Raw genomic sequence first — 16,664 nt, forward strand, 5'->3', positions numbered from 1 at the left:
CCCCGGAGGCACTTTTCTAAAGATCTTCCAAGGAGGTGTTTCTGAAGCATCTGGAGCAGGATCTGAGCTGCTCAAGGCAGCAGCCACGAGCACCAGGCACCAGCCCCATGTGGCTACTGAGCACTTGAAATGTAGCCTGTGCTCTAGTCCATGCTGCGATGGGCTGCTTGTGTAGTGTACAAATCATATTCTGGAGAGCATTAAAAAAAAAAAAAGATACATGTTGAAATAAAACTTTGGGTATATTGCACTAAATAAAAATAGTCTTAAATTGTACTTGTTTCTTTAACTTTTTTTAATGCAGCAGTTTGCAAATTTTTAATTTTTGCTTCAAATTGTGTCTCAAATACATTTATTTCTGTTGAATAGAACTGTGCTGGACTGGTGATTTAAGAATCTGACCATCTCCAATGAAGAATGCAGGAATAAAATATCGTGCAACTAATTTCAAGGCCGAGAGACTCTCTGGGGATTCCGCACAAAATGGGTGCAAGCCAAGACTGAAAGGCAGCTCCTGACTCCAGTTTCTAAGTTGCCACCCCGCCCACTACTGGTTCCTGAGCAGAGAGAGAGACTCCTTGATCAGAAGCCCAGGAAACAGTGTGGCTGACTTTGCAGCACCCTCACCCATGCCTGTGAGGGGAAATGATGTGGGGGAAATGATCCTCAGGGCAGGTGCATGCATCAGCCCTGGATGAGACCCCGGGCCCTCCGCCTTCCCCTTCTCCTTGAAAGTGACTCCATATGGGATTTGGGGACCAGCTTCCCTGGACCTCTGTTCTCTCCTCTGTAAAGTGAGGAGGTTTAACTGCTACAGTTGTGTGACTGATTTCTGTATTAAAGCAAAATTATACCAAAAATATATCACTATGTTCACTAACTTCTAATAAAGCTAGTCAACCTCTTGACCAAAAGAAAAAAGAAAGAAGAGAAATTAAGGAAAAGAAAAGCTATTTACTGATTCTCCAGCCCCAAACAGAAAGGCCCTGTTGTGTGGGGGGAAGATAAAGCTCTCTGAGGAGGTCTAGCTGAATTAAATGCATTTTCAATTGAAAATTCCAACTTTATGTGACATAATAGCATTGGCAAAAATGATTAATGGAAGGGAAGTCCAAATGATTGGAAGTTAATTGGTTTCTCAGATTTGTTAAATCTTCCTCCATCTCGATGAGCTTCTGTTTTTGTGGATGAAGATTTGTATTTAAGACATGCCTGTCTGTGAAGGAGCCCAAACCACATCTGGACCCTCTACTGAAGTCTCAGGTCAAGGTTAAGGCCTCCAGCAAGTGCAGGAAGTGTGTGAGGGGGGGAGGGTTTGAGGGGGCAGAAAGTCACCTTCCCTCCCTCTTGGGGGTGGTCCCCTCATTTGTCCTCTCCATTTCCTAATACAACCGAACCCTCTCGTCTTGCTGCACCTTCTCAGTGCCTGACTTCACAGAGGGGTGACTCTGAGATCTGATTATTATCGTTTAGTTAGAGAGAAGTGAGATAAATATGAAGACACTCTCATGAGAAGTGATCCCAAGTCCATGTCAATCTCAGTTTTCCATGTGGATCCATTGTGCTTTTGATGTGCAGCCTGAGAAGACAGTGGCCTTGTACAGGGAGGAAACACCCCCTTTGTGGAGGAAGAAACAAGTCTATGTTTGGAGTCATTTCTTCCTCCTGCCCTTCTCCTTTTGGCTAAGGTGAACTTCACCCAGGACACTTTGACCACACATAGTAAAGGCCAACCAGCTCTGCCTTAAGTAAAGATTATTCATTACAAGGTTGTTTCAAGGCTGATTCATGAAAACACTAAAAATATCTTATTGGAGTATATAGGACTGAGTATAGTAGGGCCTCTATCTCTGTTGAAGTGAGATTCATATTTTGAATATACTGATGGGCTCACATTACCTCAAGGGTAAAGGACTTTGCATAGATGGCTGCTTGAAAAATCCTGATGATTTGGGCTCAACTCATTTGTTTCATTCCTGAGGTGGGTGAGACGCAATGCTTTTGAGTAATAGAAGCAACATTATAATTTCAAATCAATGCTGAATAAAGTCCAAGAACACCTCAAAAATCACAATTTTCCTAGTTATAATATCCAATACCAACTGCTCACACCCACCAGTACTGTGGAAAAGTCATGTCTGTTACCTCAGAGTCATCTCCTAGAAATCACACTTCTAAAGATTTCTAGGCACACCTGGAAATCCATGTTGACTGTTTTTTGGGTGCTTTTTATGGTTCACCCCCAGAATGGGTTCAGGGACACAGCTCTGGTAGAGGAAAGGGCATAACTTTGGAGGGGTCACTGCTAAACATTGGGATCATGATAGTTTTTACGATGTCATTTCTATACCCTGATTTGTCACGTAGCCAACTTGCATTGCTTTTGAATTTTATTTTAAGACGTATTTTTGAAAACAATTCACATGTTACTTAATATTAAAAATCTTGCATATTACTGAGCACGTAGACAGAACATGTGACATCCGATGGTTAGAAAGGCCTGAAACGGGCTGTGTCATGATCATTTTTGTCCCCTCTTCTCGAACAACAACTTTTGCCTCTGTTACAAAACAAAATCCGGTTTTCTCTTTGGATCCCCACTGACTCCATCGGCCTACTTAGAGACCAGGTCCATTCTTGGAGAATCGGAGTAGGTACTTGGGCTGAGTGTGTCTTTTCCCCTGTGGAGGACAGACACCAAGTACTACACACAGTGGCACAAATACTCAGTCTTCTCATTAACGCTGTGCTGTCACTTCTTTGGTTTCCTTATGTCACTTTTGTCCAGACGCAGAGGCAGGAGTGAGATGGTCCCAGCAGAAGCACACACACTGTCGCACACAACCCTGGTTTCCTTCAGCAACGTTCTTGGGCACTTTTATTGCCTGAAACATGATCTCCTAGCCTTCATGGAAGGTTGCTAGAAAATTGCCCTCGCGTGTTCTTCATCTGGAGACTGAGAAGAAGATAGACTTTCAAGTAGGACTCTGTGTGTCTCCACTTTGGGGGTACAGATTTCTCTCCCAGTAACAGGACAAGGGTGGATGTTGTGGGGCACAAAGCGTGGATTCTGTGAAACCTGTTTCTTCCCCAAGATCAACACGCCATGTTTCTCCCTGCTCTGCTCTGTGCCCCAGTCCCCAGGGATTATGCTAATGGGCATCTTTGCTCTGATATGCATTGACTGTTGGTCAATGGAAGTTGAAGTTCAAAGAAGCATCACCATGTCCCCTGACAGAAGCATTTTTTTCGGGCATTAGATGGACGTCCAAGCCTTTGGATTCAGGGTCCTGGGAGAGAAGAAATAAATGCTTCCCGTGGGTTAATTGGTATAAAAGGGAATGGCCATTTCCACTCGCACCTGTGTTTTCCTGAGCATAACCCTCTGTCTCTGGTGTAGATGGCACTATGTGTTGGCCCCTGCGAGGATGCAGACCCCCTTCAGGAAGGGAACCCCGAGCTCACTCTGCTCCCACCTCCCAGCCTCCTCCTGATGCTTCCACTGACTGCTTCCAAACAACAACCAGAGAATAAGGAAACCCACCCATGCGGTCCATGAGGGTCCACCTCGTAATGCCCAGGGCAAGGTAAAGAGAGGCGGACAGTCCATCTGGACTGGAGCAAAAGAATGAAATCAAGCAGACAGTCAGATAAGTGGGTTATATTTGCCTCCAAGTAAATAACACAAGTTGGAGACTCAGGAGATTTTATCTAGTTCCTTTCATTTCACTTTCCACAAAACCACCAAGGTCCCATCTCTAACAGAACAGGATATGCTTTTCCAGTTGAGAAACGTAGCAGAGAGGAGCATGTAGATTATTTGTAATGCTGTCATTCTTCAGTTAGATCAGGGATTCCAGGTATTTGTCGAGTTATGAAGTAAATGATCATCACCTAAGTAAAACAAAATTAATAACTTACAGAGATATCTGTGTAGATAAATGATTACAGTGCTTTTTGACACAGTATTATGATGAATCCAAGTCTGTGTTCCTGACGTCCTTTAACAGAATAAACAATTGTACAGCAGTGAAACCATCCCAAATCTTATTAAAAGAGACCAGAGAATTGTCTTCCACCTTCACAATGTCAACTACAACCCAGCCTCTCACCTTTGTTATAATTGATCTATCTTTTCTGTCCTTCCTTCCTCTTCTCCCTTGCCACCTTTAGGTCGACATATAATTGTTTCGATCACAAACTGACCCTTCCTATCTACTGCAATTCTGTTGTCTTTTCTTTTAACTTCTAAATTGAAGTTACAGACTGATTACCAAAATCTGCAGTTATATTCCCAAAGTGGTAGAATTAGCATCTTCAGCCCATAGGTCAACATATTTCTTTGATTGCTTTTCTTTGCTCGGCCAAGAAAAAGAATTAGGTTCTTTTTGAAAATTAACAAATATAATGTGATTCTGATAAGATTTTAATGACAGGTATTTTTTGCTGAGAACTCCTATGTCCTAGGCACAGTATTAAGCACTTTACATACTTGTTATGTGATGCCTCGTTATCAGAGGAGAGAGGAAAGGGAGTCTCATGGTTATCAATGTACCCACACAGATGTTCCTAACCCTGCCCCAGGTGTCTGGGTTGACATAATTTCCTATTGACTTGCATTCCTGTTTGGAGACAGTGTATGTTGAAATGGTGTGATTATCTCAGAGAGAAGTTAGGTGCCCAGAGATTTTCAGTAATTGTGAAAAGCTCAATCTGAAGGCGCTGACAGTGAACAAATTTGAATTCATATCCACTTTGCTCCACTGGCTGCCAGATAAAGTGCTGGATGTTGGGTCTGTCCAGGAGCTCTTGTGATCATCATGAACATTCTTCAAATGTACTTCTTTCAGGGAGGGAAGAATTGATTTTTAGAGAAGATTTTAGAGAAGAAACAGTCTAAGTTGTTTCAATGTATTGTTGGGTCACTTTGAACTCTCTTAGTGCTCTTAACTTTACAAGAACATACTCTGGCATTTGTGAGCAAATACGTGTTGTCCCAGACCTGCTGCCCCGCCCAGCAGGGCCTGGGGAGGACAGTATGAGGGTCACTCATGAAGCCACGGTTAAGGAGTCACAGTGGGCACACATCTGGAAGACTTACTTTTTCAGACAGTTTGTCCTGCAACCCAGTCTGCTAGAAGAGTAAAAAAGGGTAAGAAAAATCACATATCTTCTTTGTTCTGTAAACTTGCTTTAGCAGAAAGTATAATAGGTCAACTACATGGAGAGGACTTAAAACCTCGCAGTCAGAATTAAGTAAACAACCAAAATGTGCAATGAGGATGATATTTTGGAAGTTTTTAGCTGGTAGAGTTTTCTTCTCAGACGTGCATCATGTCACTGGGAGTCCTTCCTCTGTTTAGGGAAAACCATGAGAATTAGTTCCATGAAAGTGAAGCTGTGCCCAAAACAAGCTCATTTTTTTCTGTTAAAGAGTTTTTTTTAATATTTATTTATTTATTTATTTATTTATTTCTAAGAGAGACAGAGAGAGAGTGTGTGCGTGTGTGTATGCGTGTGTGTGTGTGGGGGGTGGTGGGCAGAGAGAGGGAGACACAGAATCTGATGCAGGCTCCAGGCTCCGAGCTGTCAGCCTGGAGCCTGACACAGGGCTCAAACCCACCAACTGTGAGATCATGACCTGAGCTGAAGTCGAAAGCTTAAGTGACTGAGCCACCCAGGCCTCCCCAAGCTCACTTTTCAAAATTAATCATGAGCTAGTGAGCTTGAAAGTCAGAATAAAATGAAAAAAAAATGGTTGTTTTTTTCCCCTATATTTCAAGTCTCTCATTTATAGATTTGTGGGTAAGCCTGGCAAACTGGGAACACAGAGTTTCACTAGAAGTTCTAGATGCAGAAAAGTGGGGGTGTTCAGTCGGCCAAGTTCGCATGCAGGTCAGAGAAGGGCTAGCACTCGGGGCTGGGATGTGATGTGATGTGTTGGGGAGACAGTAAGAGAATGTATTTTCTGGTTCCCTGTCTCTGGGGATCTTATCCAAGGGAGGATAAAAACTTCCACAGAAACCCAAAGCACATGGAGGGAGAACTTGAGAACATCCGGCTGATGTCAAGCTTCTGGAACACGGCCCTGGAGGAACACCACCAACAGTGGAGACATCAGCACAGACCAGCCCAAACCAGCCCTGACTGTCCCCATGGGCTGCACAGGTAGGAGACCCAAACGCTTCTTAGCATCTCTGAGAGGGTCAGGGCTCCGAGAGGACCACAGGAGGCAGCAGCCGGGATCTGGATGAGAAGTGGCAGGTGGGAGCTTTGCATCCCAAGGCGTGCTGTGAGTCGGTAAGTGTGGGTTCAGGGCTGGTTACTGCACAGGACAATTCAGAGGGAGAGTCTGAATCCAGAGAGCGGGGCCAAGGGCTGGAAGAGGGCGGCAGGGAGACTGTGAGAACTAACTCTCCTCCTGGGTGCAGTGATGGCAGCAGGAGGCAGGGAGACAGAAGGAGGAGGACGGGGACAAAGGAGACAGAACTAGCCTGAAAAGGGCTGTTCTAAACCAGAGGAAACTGTCTTCAGTTGGTAAGCTTAGTGCCTCCTCCAGCATCAGAAGGAGGAAGAGATGACACGTGTGAGTTCAGCAATGACGATGCTCCCGTCCCCTGCCACGCACCAGAGATGCGTTTGCTCTAACCACTGCGCCCTGCTCAAGGTGCCTGCGTGAGGGGGGATGGGGCACCAGTGGGGACCACAATCCATCCCGAGCCCTCCCTGCTCTGTACCCGGAGCAGGGCTGTGTGAGCCTGGAAAAAGTGCCTTTTTCTAATTTTCTGCCTAGCTTGTGCCGTGTTTTAATTAGTAAAAAGGAGGCTTCTGTGCTATGGGAGACCCTGTTCAGGAGGAAGTAACTACATAGAGTGGTGTGGACGAGGTACAGAGTTTTCAAAACAACTTAGTCCATGAAGCTTCCTGAGCTGAAAAAGATAAACTAGTCTCCAAAAAGAATCGTCCAAGAACCAATGAAAATACTATTATTTGAATCTAGGAACCAAATTTTACCTTTCAGAGCCTTGAGAAAATAATCATAGGGAATGTAGTAAAACAACAACAACCACAAAAGCCTGCATTTGCATAGACCCTGGTAACCCAAGGGGGTGCAGTGAGAGGAGGAGGTGAGCTGGAGCTTCTCCAGAACCTTCTTCTGCGGAGCAGAGATGCCAGCACCCACCCCAGGGATGGTGTGAGGTTATGAGATTAGAAATCCAAATGCTTAGCATGCAGCCCTGAGTAATTATCGGTAGTAATTATCAGCATTTCCTTTAATCTCACTTCTGTCTCCATTCCTTAGCAAAAAATATTTGAGATAATTAATTAGAAAAATCTGCCTCGAGGCACTTTTAACAGTTTGTCTCTGCACAAGATATACCTGTGTCTACATCTGTGTCTCTATCTCTTTATTTTCATCTCCGTCTCTGTCTCTGTCTCCATCTCTGTCTCTGTCCCCATCTCTGTCTCTGACTCCATCACTATCTACATAGCCAAGTCTCTGTCTTTATCATCTAGGTGTGTTTACACTGACTCCTGTCTACCTAACTGTCTGGAAATGGACTGATGGGATGTTGTTGCCACAGCCCGACGAATATTCTCCAGACAGATCAGAAACCTCAGAAATTGCATTGCAAGGTGGCCTAGGTTTGACCCACAATTTCCTTCCCTGACACCAGCCGTCACACACCTTACACTGATCTGAGCTTCTGGCCATCAGGGTTCTCAGGTTCCACCTTGTGCTTTGAGGCAAAGCCTGGGTAGACACATGGCCACTTACCAGCAACCACCTGTCACTTTTCTCTGAGCGAATGAGTTTGTTCCTATATCTGTTCAGATTATGTGAGAACCTTAAGAAATTACTTAATGCCTCCTCTGGATATTTTGAGGAAAAGTCTGTTTATGTGCTCTCTCTCTCTGTCTCTCTGTCTCCCTGTCTCTGTCTCTCTTTCTGGTTAGTAGCCAACATGACAACCAGAAGTATCTCTATCCACAGGAGGAACAAAGGATAAACACATTTACGTGCAGTACTCAGCATGCATCCGCCACCTTAGCCATATCGGTACCAACAAAAATGAACCAGGTTCTGGAGCATCTGATAAAACTTGGCCTCTTGTAACACTGGCTGAGAGGAGCTGGATGAGAACAATAAACTGGCAGCACTGAGACACCCTGTCTCCTCCACGGTGATTCTTTTTTACAAAGTCCACAGAACGGAGTAGATGGAGCCACGGACAAATGGGTACAAAGGATGAGAGGAGCCAGGAAGTCGGCCCCAAGTCTTCTCTTCAGTTCTGGTCCTTTTGCACGTGGGCAACCTCAGCCCCCATCCCAGCCTCAGCCTCAGACCCACCCTGTGCTCCCTGACAGGTACCTCAGTTCTAGAATCAAGAGGAAAAGAAGCAGACGGCCACCAGGTGCACCTGCAGGACGGCAGCCTCCTGCGCCAGCTTCCCGTTGACCGGATCATCTCCTGATGACAGCCGCTGTCTGGGCTTGTGGAGAACAGCCTGAGTGCGTCAGGGACCCTCAGCAATTCGTCCTGAGGTTTCCAGGGAGTCTGGGTGACACAAACCGCATGACGAGGGGACTGGGATGGAGGGAGGGCAGGCGACTGCGGTCCCAGACGGGACTCGAGGGCCAGGTGCTGCGCCACACGAAGGCAGACGGAGGCTGGTGCTGCTGGGATACAAGTGCCCGGAGGAGCACCCTTGTGTGTGGTTCTGTGACATCGCCAGGGTCTGCGCGTGCCTGGTCGGTAATGCAGCCTCGGTACCCACTCGCTGAACGGATGTGTGAATAGATGAATCTTAGGGAGCAGTACTGAGCAAGCACATTCAGGGTACTTCCTGTGATGAATCCTCAACCGTGCATTCTAGAGCCTTGAGATAAATACAGACGCACAGACACATACATACCTGTGTGCACATGCATGTAGGCACATTATTATTACAGAGTGGTATGTAATCTATTATGTTCTCATAAGTGTATATGGAAGAAATAAAGTCTGCTGTTTAAGAACATGGGTTCTAGATACAGATCCTCTGCTGTAAATTACTGTTCTGCCACTTACTCATATCAGACCTTTGGTCAAATGCCTTGTATGTCAAAAGCCTCCTTTTTCCCATCTGAAAGATTGGAAATAATAATAAATAAATAATAAATAAATTAATAAATAAATAATAAAAGCACCCCCTTAGTAGGCTTTGTGAGGATGAAATGAGAGGATTAAATGAGCATATTTGTAGCAAAGTGCCCCTCACATAAGAATAATTCAGTATTGTGAGCAATTTTATGAGAAATAAGAAAATGAAATACCTATTTTTTTTCCAAAAGTTTTAAAATAATGAATTGAAAGATAAATTTTGCCTTTGTTTTCTTCCCTGTTTGAAATAATTAATGAAGACAAGACACATTTTCCAGGAATGTGTCTGAAGTGGTGATTCATCCCCCTTCTTGGTTCCTGACATCTGAACCCTTCTGCTGTGTCCAAGGAATCCCCACCTTATGTGCCTTGGTGAAACAATGAATTCATTCTCACCATCAGAAGGAAACCTTCCAACTACGTTTCTCAGTATTCTTTAGGTAAATTCAGGTGAAAGTGTGGGCTCCCCCAATTAGACACACTCCTCACAACTGCCACCCTTTCACACACACGCACACACACTCACGTAGGGACACATGCACACACGAGCACACACGGGCACACGCTTGCACACACATGCCCATGCACACACACAGGGTCTGTAAGGAAATGCCCAGCAGTGATGACGGTGCAGGGAACCTCGCTCCAGAGTGACCATGGCTGCCTTCTCTTCTCCTCCTTCTCATTCCCAGGACACACTGTCTTGCTGAGGAAGAATCAGTCCTCTTAGTTGTAGGCCATTGCCTTCTGGTCTACCCGCCTCTACCTCCTCAACATGAAACTGCCTGGTGTTGATCACTTCAGAAATGGCAGTTATTGGAAAGCAGGGAAAATGGGCCAGTTGCCTCAGGAGGAAAATCCAGGCATCTTGGCTTCTTCCTTTCTATTTTTCTCAGGAGCATGCAAGCTGGAGTTCACATCGGCTCCACGTGGTATGTGACAGGGCGACACATAAGTTTTAGGCGGAAATGCTTCAAGTTTTAATGCACACAAACATTTAGAGAAAACCGTATGAAAATCATAAAAGCAAGCAAACACTTAGGTGAAGAAAGGTTGGAGGAAACGAGGAATGTGGAGAAGAAATGCAGAAAACTGAAGTGCTAATAATGTTTGACTAATTTTCCAGGTTCCTACGTAAGAATGGTCATGAAAGCATTTTCACCATGGAAGTTTGGGGCAACTACTCATGGTTGGCCGTATGGAATGTTGAATTTGAGAAACGATAGCAGTACTAATAAGAGCTAATCATTACCAAACTTTACTAGATTCCAGAACCTGTGTTAGCAGTTAATAGAAAACTGAAATACTTTCACCTATTTAATATGCATTGACTTTGGAGATAGGAATTGTTATCACATCTATTTTCAGATGAGGATTTTGAGACAGAAAGAGATTCAGAAATTTGCACCGGTTCAGGAACCTCTGAAGTGACAGAGATAAACGGTTCATAGGTTCAGACACGAAAAGGTGCTTCAATGACACGTGGAGTTGCTCAGAATATAAAGTGAACTGAAACCAGCTGAAGAGAAAATGATATTCATATTGCACCTTTAGCTGCTAGATTCATTTACACTCCACTAAAATATTTATGTCCCTTTTTCAGGAAAGAAGACATCAGAACTTCACACACAACAATGGAAAGAGTGACTGGTCTTGGTAAAACGTTCGTGGGCATTTTTATCTCATCTTTAACCCTTTTTCTCCAAGTTTCTTCAAGGAAGATCTTTCTGTTGACATGTTTGCATTTTCAGTTAATAAAACGTATCCTCTTTCAGAAATACAGTCCCCAGTTGCTAACGGAGCAGGCCTGGTGTTTGTGAGAACAGAAGGGATTTCCTTTGATGTGTTCTCTGAGCGGTTTCACACACTTGAACACCTGGAAATCAAAACCTCTTAATTCCCTGAACACTTTTCCTAGTAATTTAGAAAAGTCGTTGGTTGACCACTTGGCCCTGATCTCTTTCTTTTCTTTTCTTTTCTTTTCTTTCTTTCTTTCTTTCTTTCTTCCTTCCTTCCTTCCTTTCTTTCTTTCTTTCTTTCTTTCTTTCTTCTTTCCTCTTTCCTTCTCTTTCTTTCTTTCTTTCTCTCTCTCTTTCTTTTTTTCATTTGCTTTTCTGGTTTCCTTTTTCTATGAGCACTTTTCTGTGATTATTGCCTCCATGGAAAGCAGACATTTGTATCAATTAATCTGAGGAAAACGTAGAAAATATGAAATGCCATGAAGCCTATATTCAAGGACTTCCAGGGGAATCCAGAAGATCAATTGCCAGGACAAGGTTCCTACCTGTTGGTCATGCCATGAGGCTCAGGAGAAGGCTGACATTTTTGAGGAAACTCTAACTAGTGTGATAACCTCTAACCCGTGTGATGGATCAAGATATCTGCAGAAGGAACTAGGCTCATAGTAACTCCTCCCGGTAAGTAACTTTGTCCTGTTTTGATCCTGTGAATGAAAAACTGATAGAGGTTTTTTAGGAAACACAATGTAGGATCACCTCAACACATGGACAGCAGTTTTGGAGCTATGGGTCACTATAGATGGAAACAAAACTACTTTTGTTTTATTTCCAAAGGAATGGGTTTCTTTCCTTCCCTGCTTGCAAGCAGATTGAAATTCTACCTTTACAAAATATACACATAAAAGTACAGATGCAGGCTTGAAATTAAAATATTTGTAAGCCTGTGTCTGTAAACTATTTATGTAAATTATTGGTTCAAGGTGGGGTTTTTTTGTGGGTCTTTAAGTGAGAAACACTTTGATTAAGTACCTTTAGTATTAACAGTGCTCCTCTATTAACCTGCAAAACCCACATGATTGCTTTTGATCTCCTCTTCAACAGCAGTGCAAAAATTTAGCTCTTGCAGTAAATGCAGTAAATGACTATAGAACTTCAATAAATCAACATAGTCTTATTACTTTAGCTTCTTAGAGGGTAGGCTGAGATTAGTCAAAATTTGTGCAATTGTAATCATGTGATACTGTGCCGAGATGGCCCAGTGTGATGGAATTTGTGAGCTCGGTAAACTATTTCAGTTCTACAGTCCAAGAAAAGAATCTATCTTCATGGTTCAGTATTCTTGTTTGTTCATGTATTGTCTCAGCAAACATTTACTGAAGACAGTGTCTAGGCTGGACGCTAGAGATAAAAGGGGCACAAGACGCAGTCCCAACGCTCCAAAAGCTTGCAGTCTAGTGGACAAATATTCTCGATTGTGACTTCTTGGGCCCCTGTTTTTCAGCATGTGGCCACCAGAGACACGGAATGTCTTAGGTTCATGAGCCCTTTTGCTTTCTTACTTTCTGTAATACTTATTGCTTATAAAATCCGTACATTTTGTTTAGTGGAACATTTGATAAGGGGGCCCCAAACCATCTGAGTAAAGAGAATAATAATATTAGCTACTATTTACTGAGAGCCATGTATCATGCTGACTAGTTTCAGTGCCTTATCTCAGTCCTCAACAGCCCTGCCCAGGAGACCCTCTTACTTTAATATCACTGTTGGGGAAACTGAGGCTTAGAGAAGTTCAGTTATTTGCCTAAATTCACATGGCTAGGTACTATGGCAACATTTGGGACCCAATAAAGATTTGTTTGTTCCATAGAGCATGGTCTAGGCCATTCTATGGTATTAGGAGCATTAAGCTTTATTTTAAGTCTGAATATTTAATTTTCTATAGCCTAACTTTCAAATCGACTCTTCAGTTGAATGCTTAACTCATAAGCTCATAGTTTGTATTATTACTCAAAGATGGGAAAGACAGAACCAAACTGTCCAGGCAGAGAGGGGTCAGTTCATCCATTCTTGACTAAGTTCATATACAATGTGATTTTGCTTGAGAATCATCCTTGTTTAATGCTATCAGGGCCCATTTTTATATACTTATATAAATATTGAAAAAATACAGGCACAATTTGTAAAGAGGTGCAAAGGGAGATTTCTTTCTTTTTCTTTTTAAGTTAATTTCTTTATGGGGGGGGAGGGGCAGAGGGAGAGAGAGGGAGAGAGAGAATCCCAAGCAGGTTCTGAGCTGTCAGCACAGAGCTTGAAGTGGGGCTCCACTCCTGAACTCTGAGATCATGACCTTCACTGGTATCAAGAGTCTGATACTTACCCACTGAGCCACCCAGGTGCCCCCAAAGGGAGATTTCTGTAAAAGCTTTTCAGACAGTGGGCTGGGTATAGCTGGGCTTACAAAGTATTTGGTGCTGGCACACTGCTCAGGGTCACAGGTAAATATTCTTTCATTCTTCCGTATAACGTAGGGAGGGGAGGCAGGGGATGCAGGGGTGGCAGGCTGGGTGCTGGTGCCGGCTCAGAATTCTTGGATTCACCCCAAGTTTGGTCACAAATGGCAGCAGGATCCTTGGAGAGGTAGGTGACTGTGTCCCAGTCCTTGGGGGTAGTTGCCACCTGAGCTTGCGTGGGCGACATTGACAAGGAGCTAACTTGCTAGAGCAACTGGGGGTCCCTGAGGGGTGGAGATGTTAGTTAGGTCCCTCTGGAATTTCTGTGTTGAAAGGTTTGTAAAGAAATTTGTGTAACTTATTCATTTGATCTAAAAGCAACCAATGGAAAAGAATGAACAAAAAATTGCTAAACTTGTCATTTTGTCAGAAGGTGATTCATATCAGGTATGGACACATTTAACTGTGCAAACATATCCATAATGTCATGAGCTGGTTTCTCTGTTGGTTTTTTTCTAAATTCAGACTAGTAAATGTGTTCTTTCTTCATTAGTCTTAGACATGAAATTTTGCCCAGATGAGGGAAAACGCCTCCCAGGGATGTTTCTATACTGCTAGGTGTGGTCACCTACAAGCTTTTAAAGAATTTTCACAATGCTAGTAAAACAATGAAATCATGAAAGTAATGATATATTTTGGTTTCCTTAGTGGTTGTGATCAGAGACACAAATGAATTCATAAATTGAAAAGCAACCTTCTTGTCCTCTTTTTTTTCCATCTGACTGCAATATAAATTCTAACGGTCTGATTAAATAATGGTGACAGAGATATAATAATTCATGAGGTCCTTAAAGTTTTGTGGGAGAGTGTGATGCAGAGGAAAATATGGGCTTTGATTCTGGATCTATCAGTTTCTGAATAATCATCCTTTAGCAAATAAATTTTAATTAGCTGTCCGTTGCTTTCTTAAAATGATAAAAAATAGTACGTGGCCATTGTGGAGAAAAATGGAAAAGAGAAGAAATAAAAATTGGATAGTGACATTTATTACTGTTAACATTTGCTATATTTCCATCCATTCATTCTGTCAATGTAAAAAAAAAACATCTTGAGTGGTTTGTTTTGAAGACTAAATGAAATTATAGCTACCACATCAGTTGGGACAGGGTCAGTGATTAAAAAAAAAAGTCAATACTGGTGTGCCTGTGTGGCTCAGTCAGTTGAGCAGCAGACTTTGGTTCAGGTCATGAGCTCACGGTTTGTGAATTCAAGCCCCGCGTCGGGCTCTGTGCTGACGGCTCAGAGTCCGGAGCCTGCTTTAGATTCTGTGTCTCCCCCTCTCTGCCCCTCTCCTGCTTGCACTCTGTCTCTCAAAAATAAATAAATATAAAAAAAATTTAAAAAGTCAATTGTATAGAATTCAAACAATCACCAGTGAAGGACTTTGTGAATCAGGAGTACAGGAAATGTATCAGTTATGATCTAGTCTACAGGTCATTTTAGAACAATTGGTCAGTATTGGCAGAATATCTTTAATTTCTAAGACTCATTGTTGCATGATTCTAAAAATGACTAGAATGTAATAAGCATCATCTCAAATATTGTTAGCCTCAACATAAGGCAATCTCTCACTTTTCAGTGGAAAATGAGATATAAAAAGGACAGGTTTTACAACTTGAATATGTAAAATTATAATAATATCCATATAGAGTTAAATATTCACTTATAATATTTAATGTCTTATTTGGATTATACTACAGATTAAAAGTTATATCATTATAAATACCATTTGAGAATACTGCTTATTTCTGCTCTCACATTTTATTGAAAATTTTAATCAAACTATTCACACGCATCTAAAATGTATACTTTAGAGCAAATTTCTGAGTCATTGCAAGGTCTGAGTGTCTGTTTTGGGATTCCCAGATGATGATGTCCCTGGATATTTTATTGGAAGAGACAATTCACCCACTTACAAAATAAAAGCATTCTTTTCATTTATACTGTCTTTCTATGTATGTGAGACAGAAGCACGAAGTATAGAGTCTTTAGTCCCAAGTCGGATTTACTAAATCCACATTAAACTGCTTATTGTCTTTTACCAGTGCGACTTCCAAAACTAGTCTCATCAAGTTTATTTCAGGTTTGTATCTTGTCCAAGTAGTATTGTTGGATCGAAGTTGAATGGATTAGAAGAGCCTCTTTTAATAAGTGGCCCCAGACCGAAACATAAGACAACCCTTGTTTCGTGAGGGATGATGTTGGGAACGAAAGCTTCACCTTCTTCTCTGGCGTTTCAGGGTGGTTGAATTCCACACGTTTTGCGTTTGTATCACAGAGAGGGATTTGGAAACCTCTTCTTTCGTTTTTCATGTGATCTCTGAGTTAGACCTTCTTAAGCTCTGAAGCCCTGAGGCTGAATGCACAAACGATTTCTCATTTATTTATACTGTCTCTTTCCAACATCTACTTGAGAAGGCCTCAAATAAAAGACACAAGTACAGTTAGGCCATGAAATAAAAATAGAAGACCAAGACACGAAGGAAAGCAGAAGAAAAAGGCCTGGGATGATCTAACAAGAAATGGGAAAACTTTATGTTCAAAGGTGGGAGAAATTGTGGTGGACACACACTTTGTATTATCTGATAAAATGAAGTATACAGAAGCTTCATATGCCTTTGAAATCATAAAATTAGAAAAAACTTTCGATGCATGCGTCCTTTAGGGGGACTATGAAGTGAAATAGCAGGCATTGCCTTCCACACCCATTTTATAAGATGGAAGGAGTGGTTTTTCAACAAAGCCTTTCATGCTACCGCGGCATCATTACTATGGGCACCGTGACATTTAATGTCGTTCACAGATGGTGACCTTCAACAGACAAGGTCAGGCAGGTGATAGTCTAGGGATCTAATGTGACAATAGGAGGCTTGGAGGAGCGGGTAACCGACCATTGATGTAGTCATTTGTCTGGAAGGCCCACTGTAGGAGATTCAAGCCAAATTTGGGGCATGATTGGAAGGCAGGCGGTTTGAGGTAGAAATTTCTGGTGAAAGCTTGGAATGCACATAAACTGTGCTGTTGGTGAGAAAAGAGACATTTGCTTTGGACTACAGAGGTGAAGCAGTTTCATGAACTGACCCCATGTTACTAGGCTTTAGCCAATGTTCCCTTTGACTTTCTTAACACTGGAAATACAGTGGACAAGACAAGTGATTGCCTATTAACTGGTGTGTCAAAGGCACATTCCAGTGATGATGGCTGAGTGAATCGAGACATAGTAGAGCAAAGTGGGGTGCAAACGAAGGAATGAGTCTCCATGCTTGATTT

The 16,664-nt window shown here is 42.6% G+C and overlaps 1 long non-coding RNA gene and 1 gene segment (V, D, J or C); one reads left to right on the top strand and one right to left on the bottom strand.

Moving 5' to 3' along the window:
• The window catches only part of LOC124523829 (T cell receptor gamma constant 2-like), a 32,062-nt gene that overhangs the window by 1,140 nt on the left and 14,258 nt on the right, over nucleotides 1-16,664 (top strand). The window contains 1 exon segment of the C gene segment in view: nucleotides 11,512-11,562. Coding sequence covers nucleotides 11,512-11,562 — 51 coding nt within the window.
• On the bottom strand, nucleotides 2,378-8,568 carry LOC124523830 (uncharacterized). The gene is made up of 2 exons (XR_006965109.1): nucleotides 8,375-8,568; nucleotides 2,378-5,355 (listed from the first exon to the last, which is right to left on the bottom strand). It is a non-coding gene; the product is annotated as an uncharacterized LOC124523830 (long non-coding RNA).

Source organism: Lynx rufus, unplaced genomic scaffold, assembly GCF_022079265.1.
Source record: "Lynx rufus isolate CCGP_SWC_20201006 ecotype Redwood Valley unplaced genomic scaffold, mLynRuf1.p SCAF_4, whole genome shotgun sequence".
Taxonomy (NCBI): domain Eukaryota; kingdom Metazoa; phylum Chordata; class Mammalia; order Carnivora; family Felidae; genus Lynx; species Lynx rufus.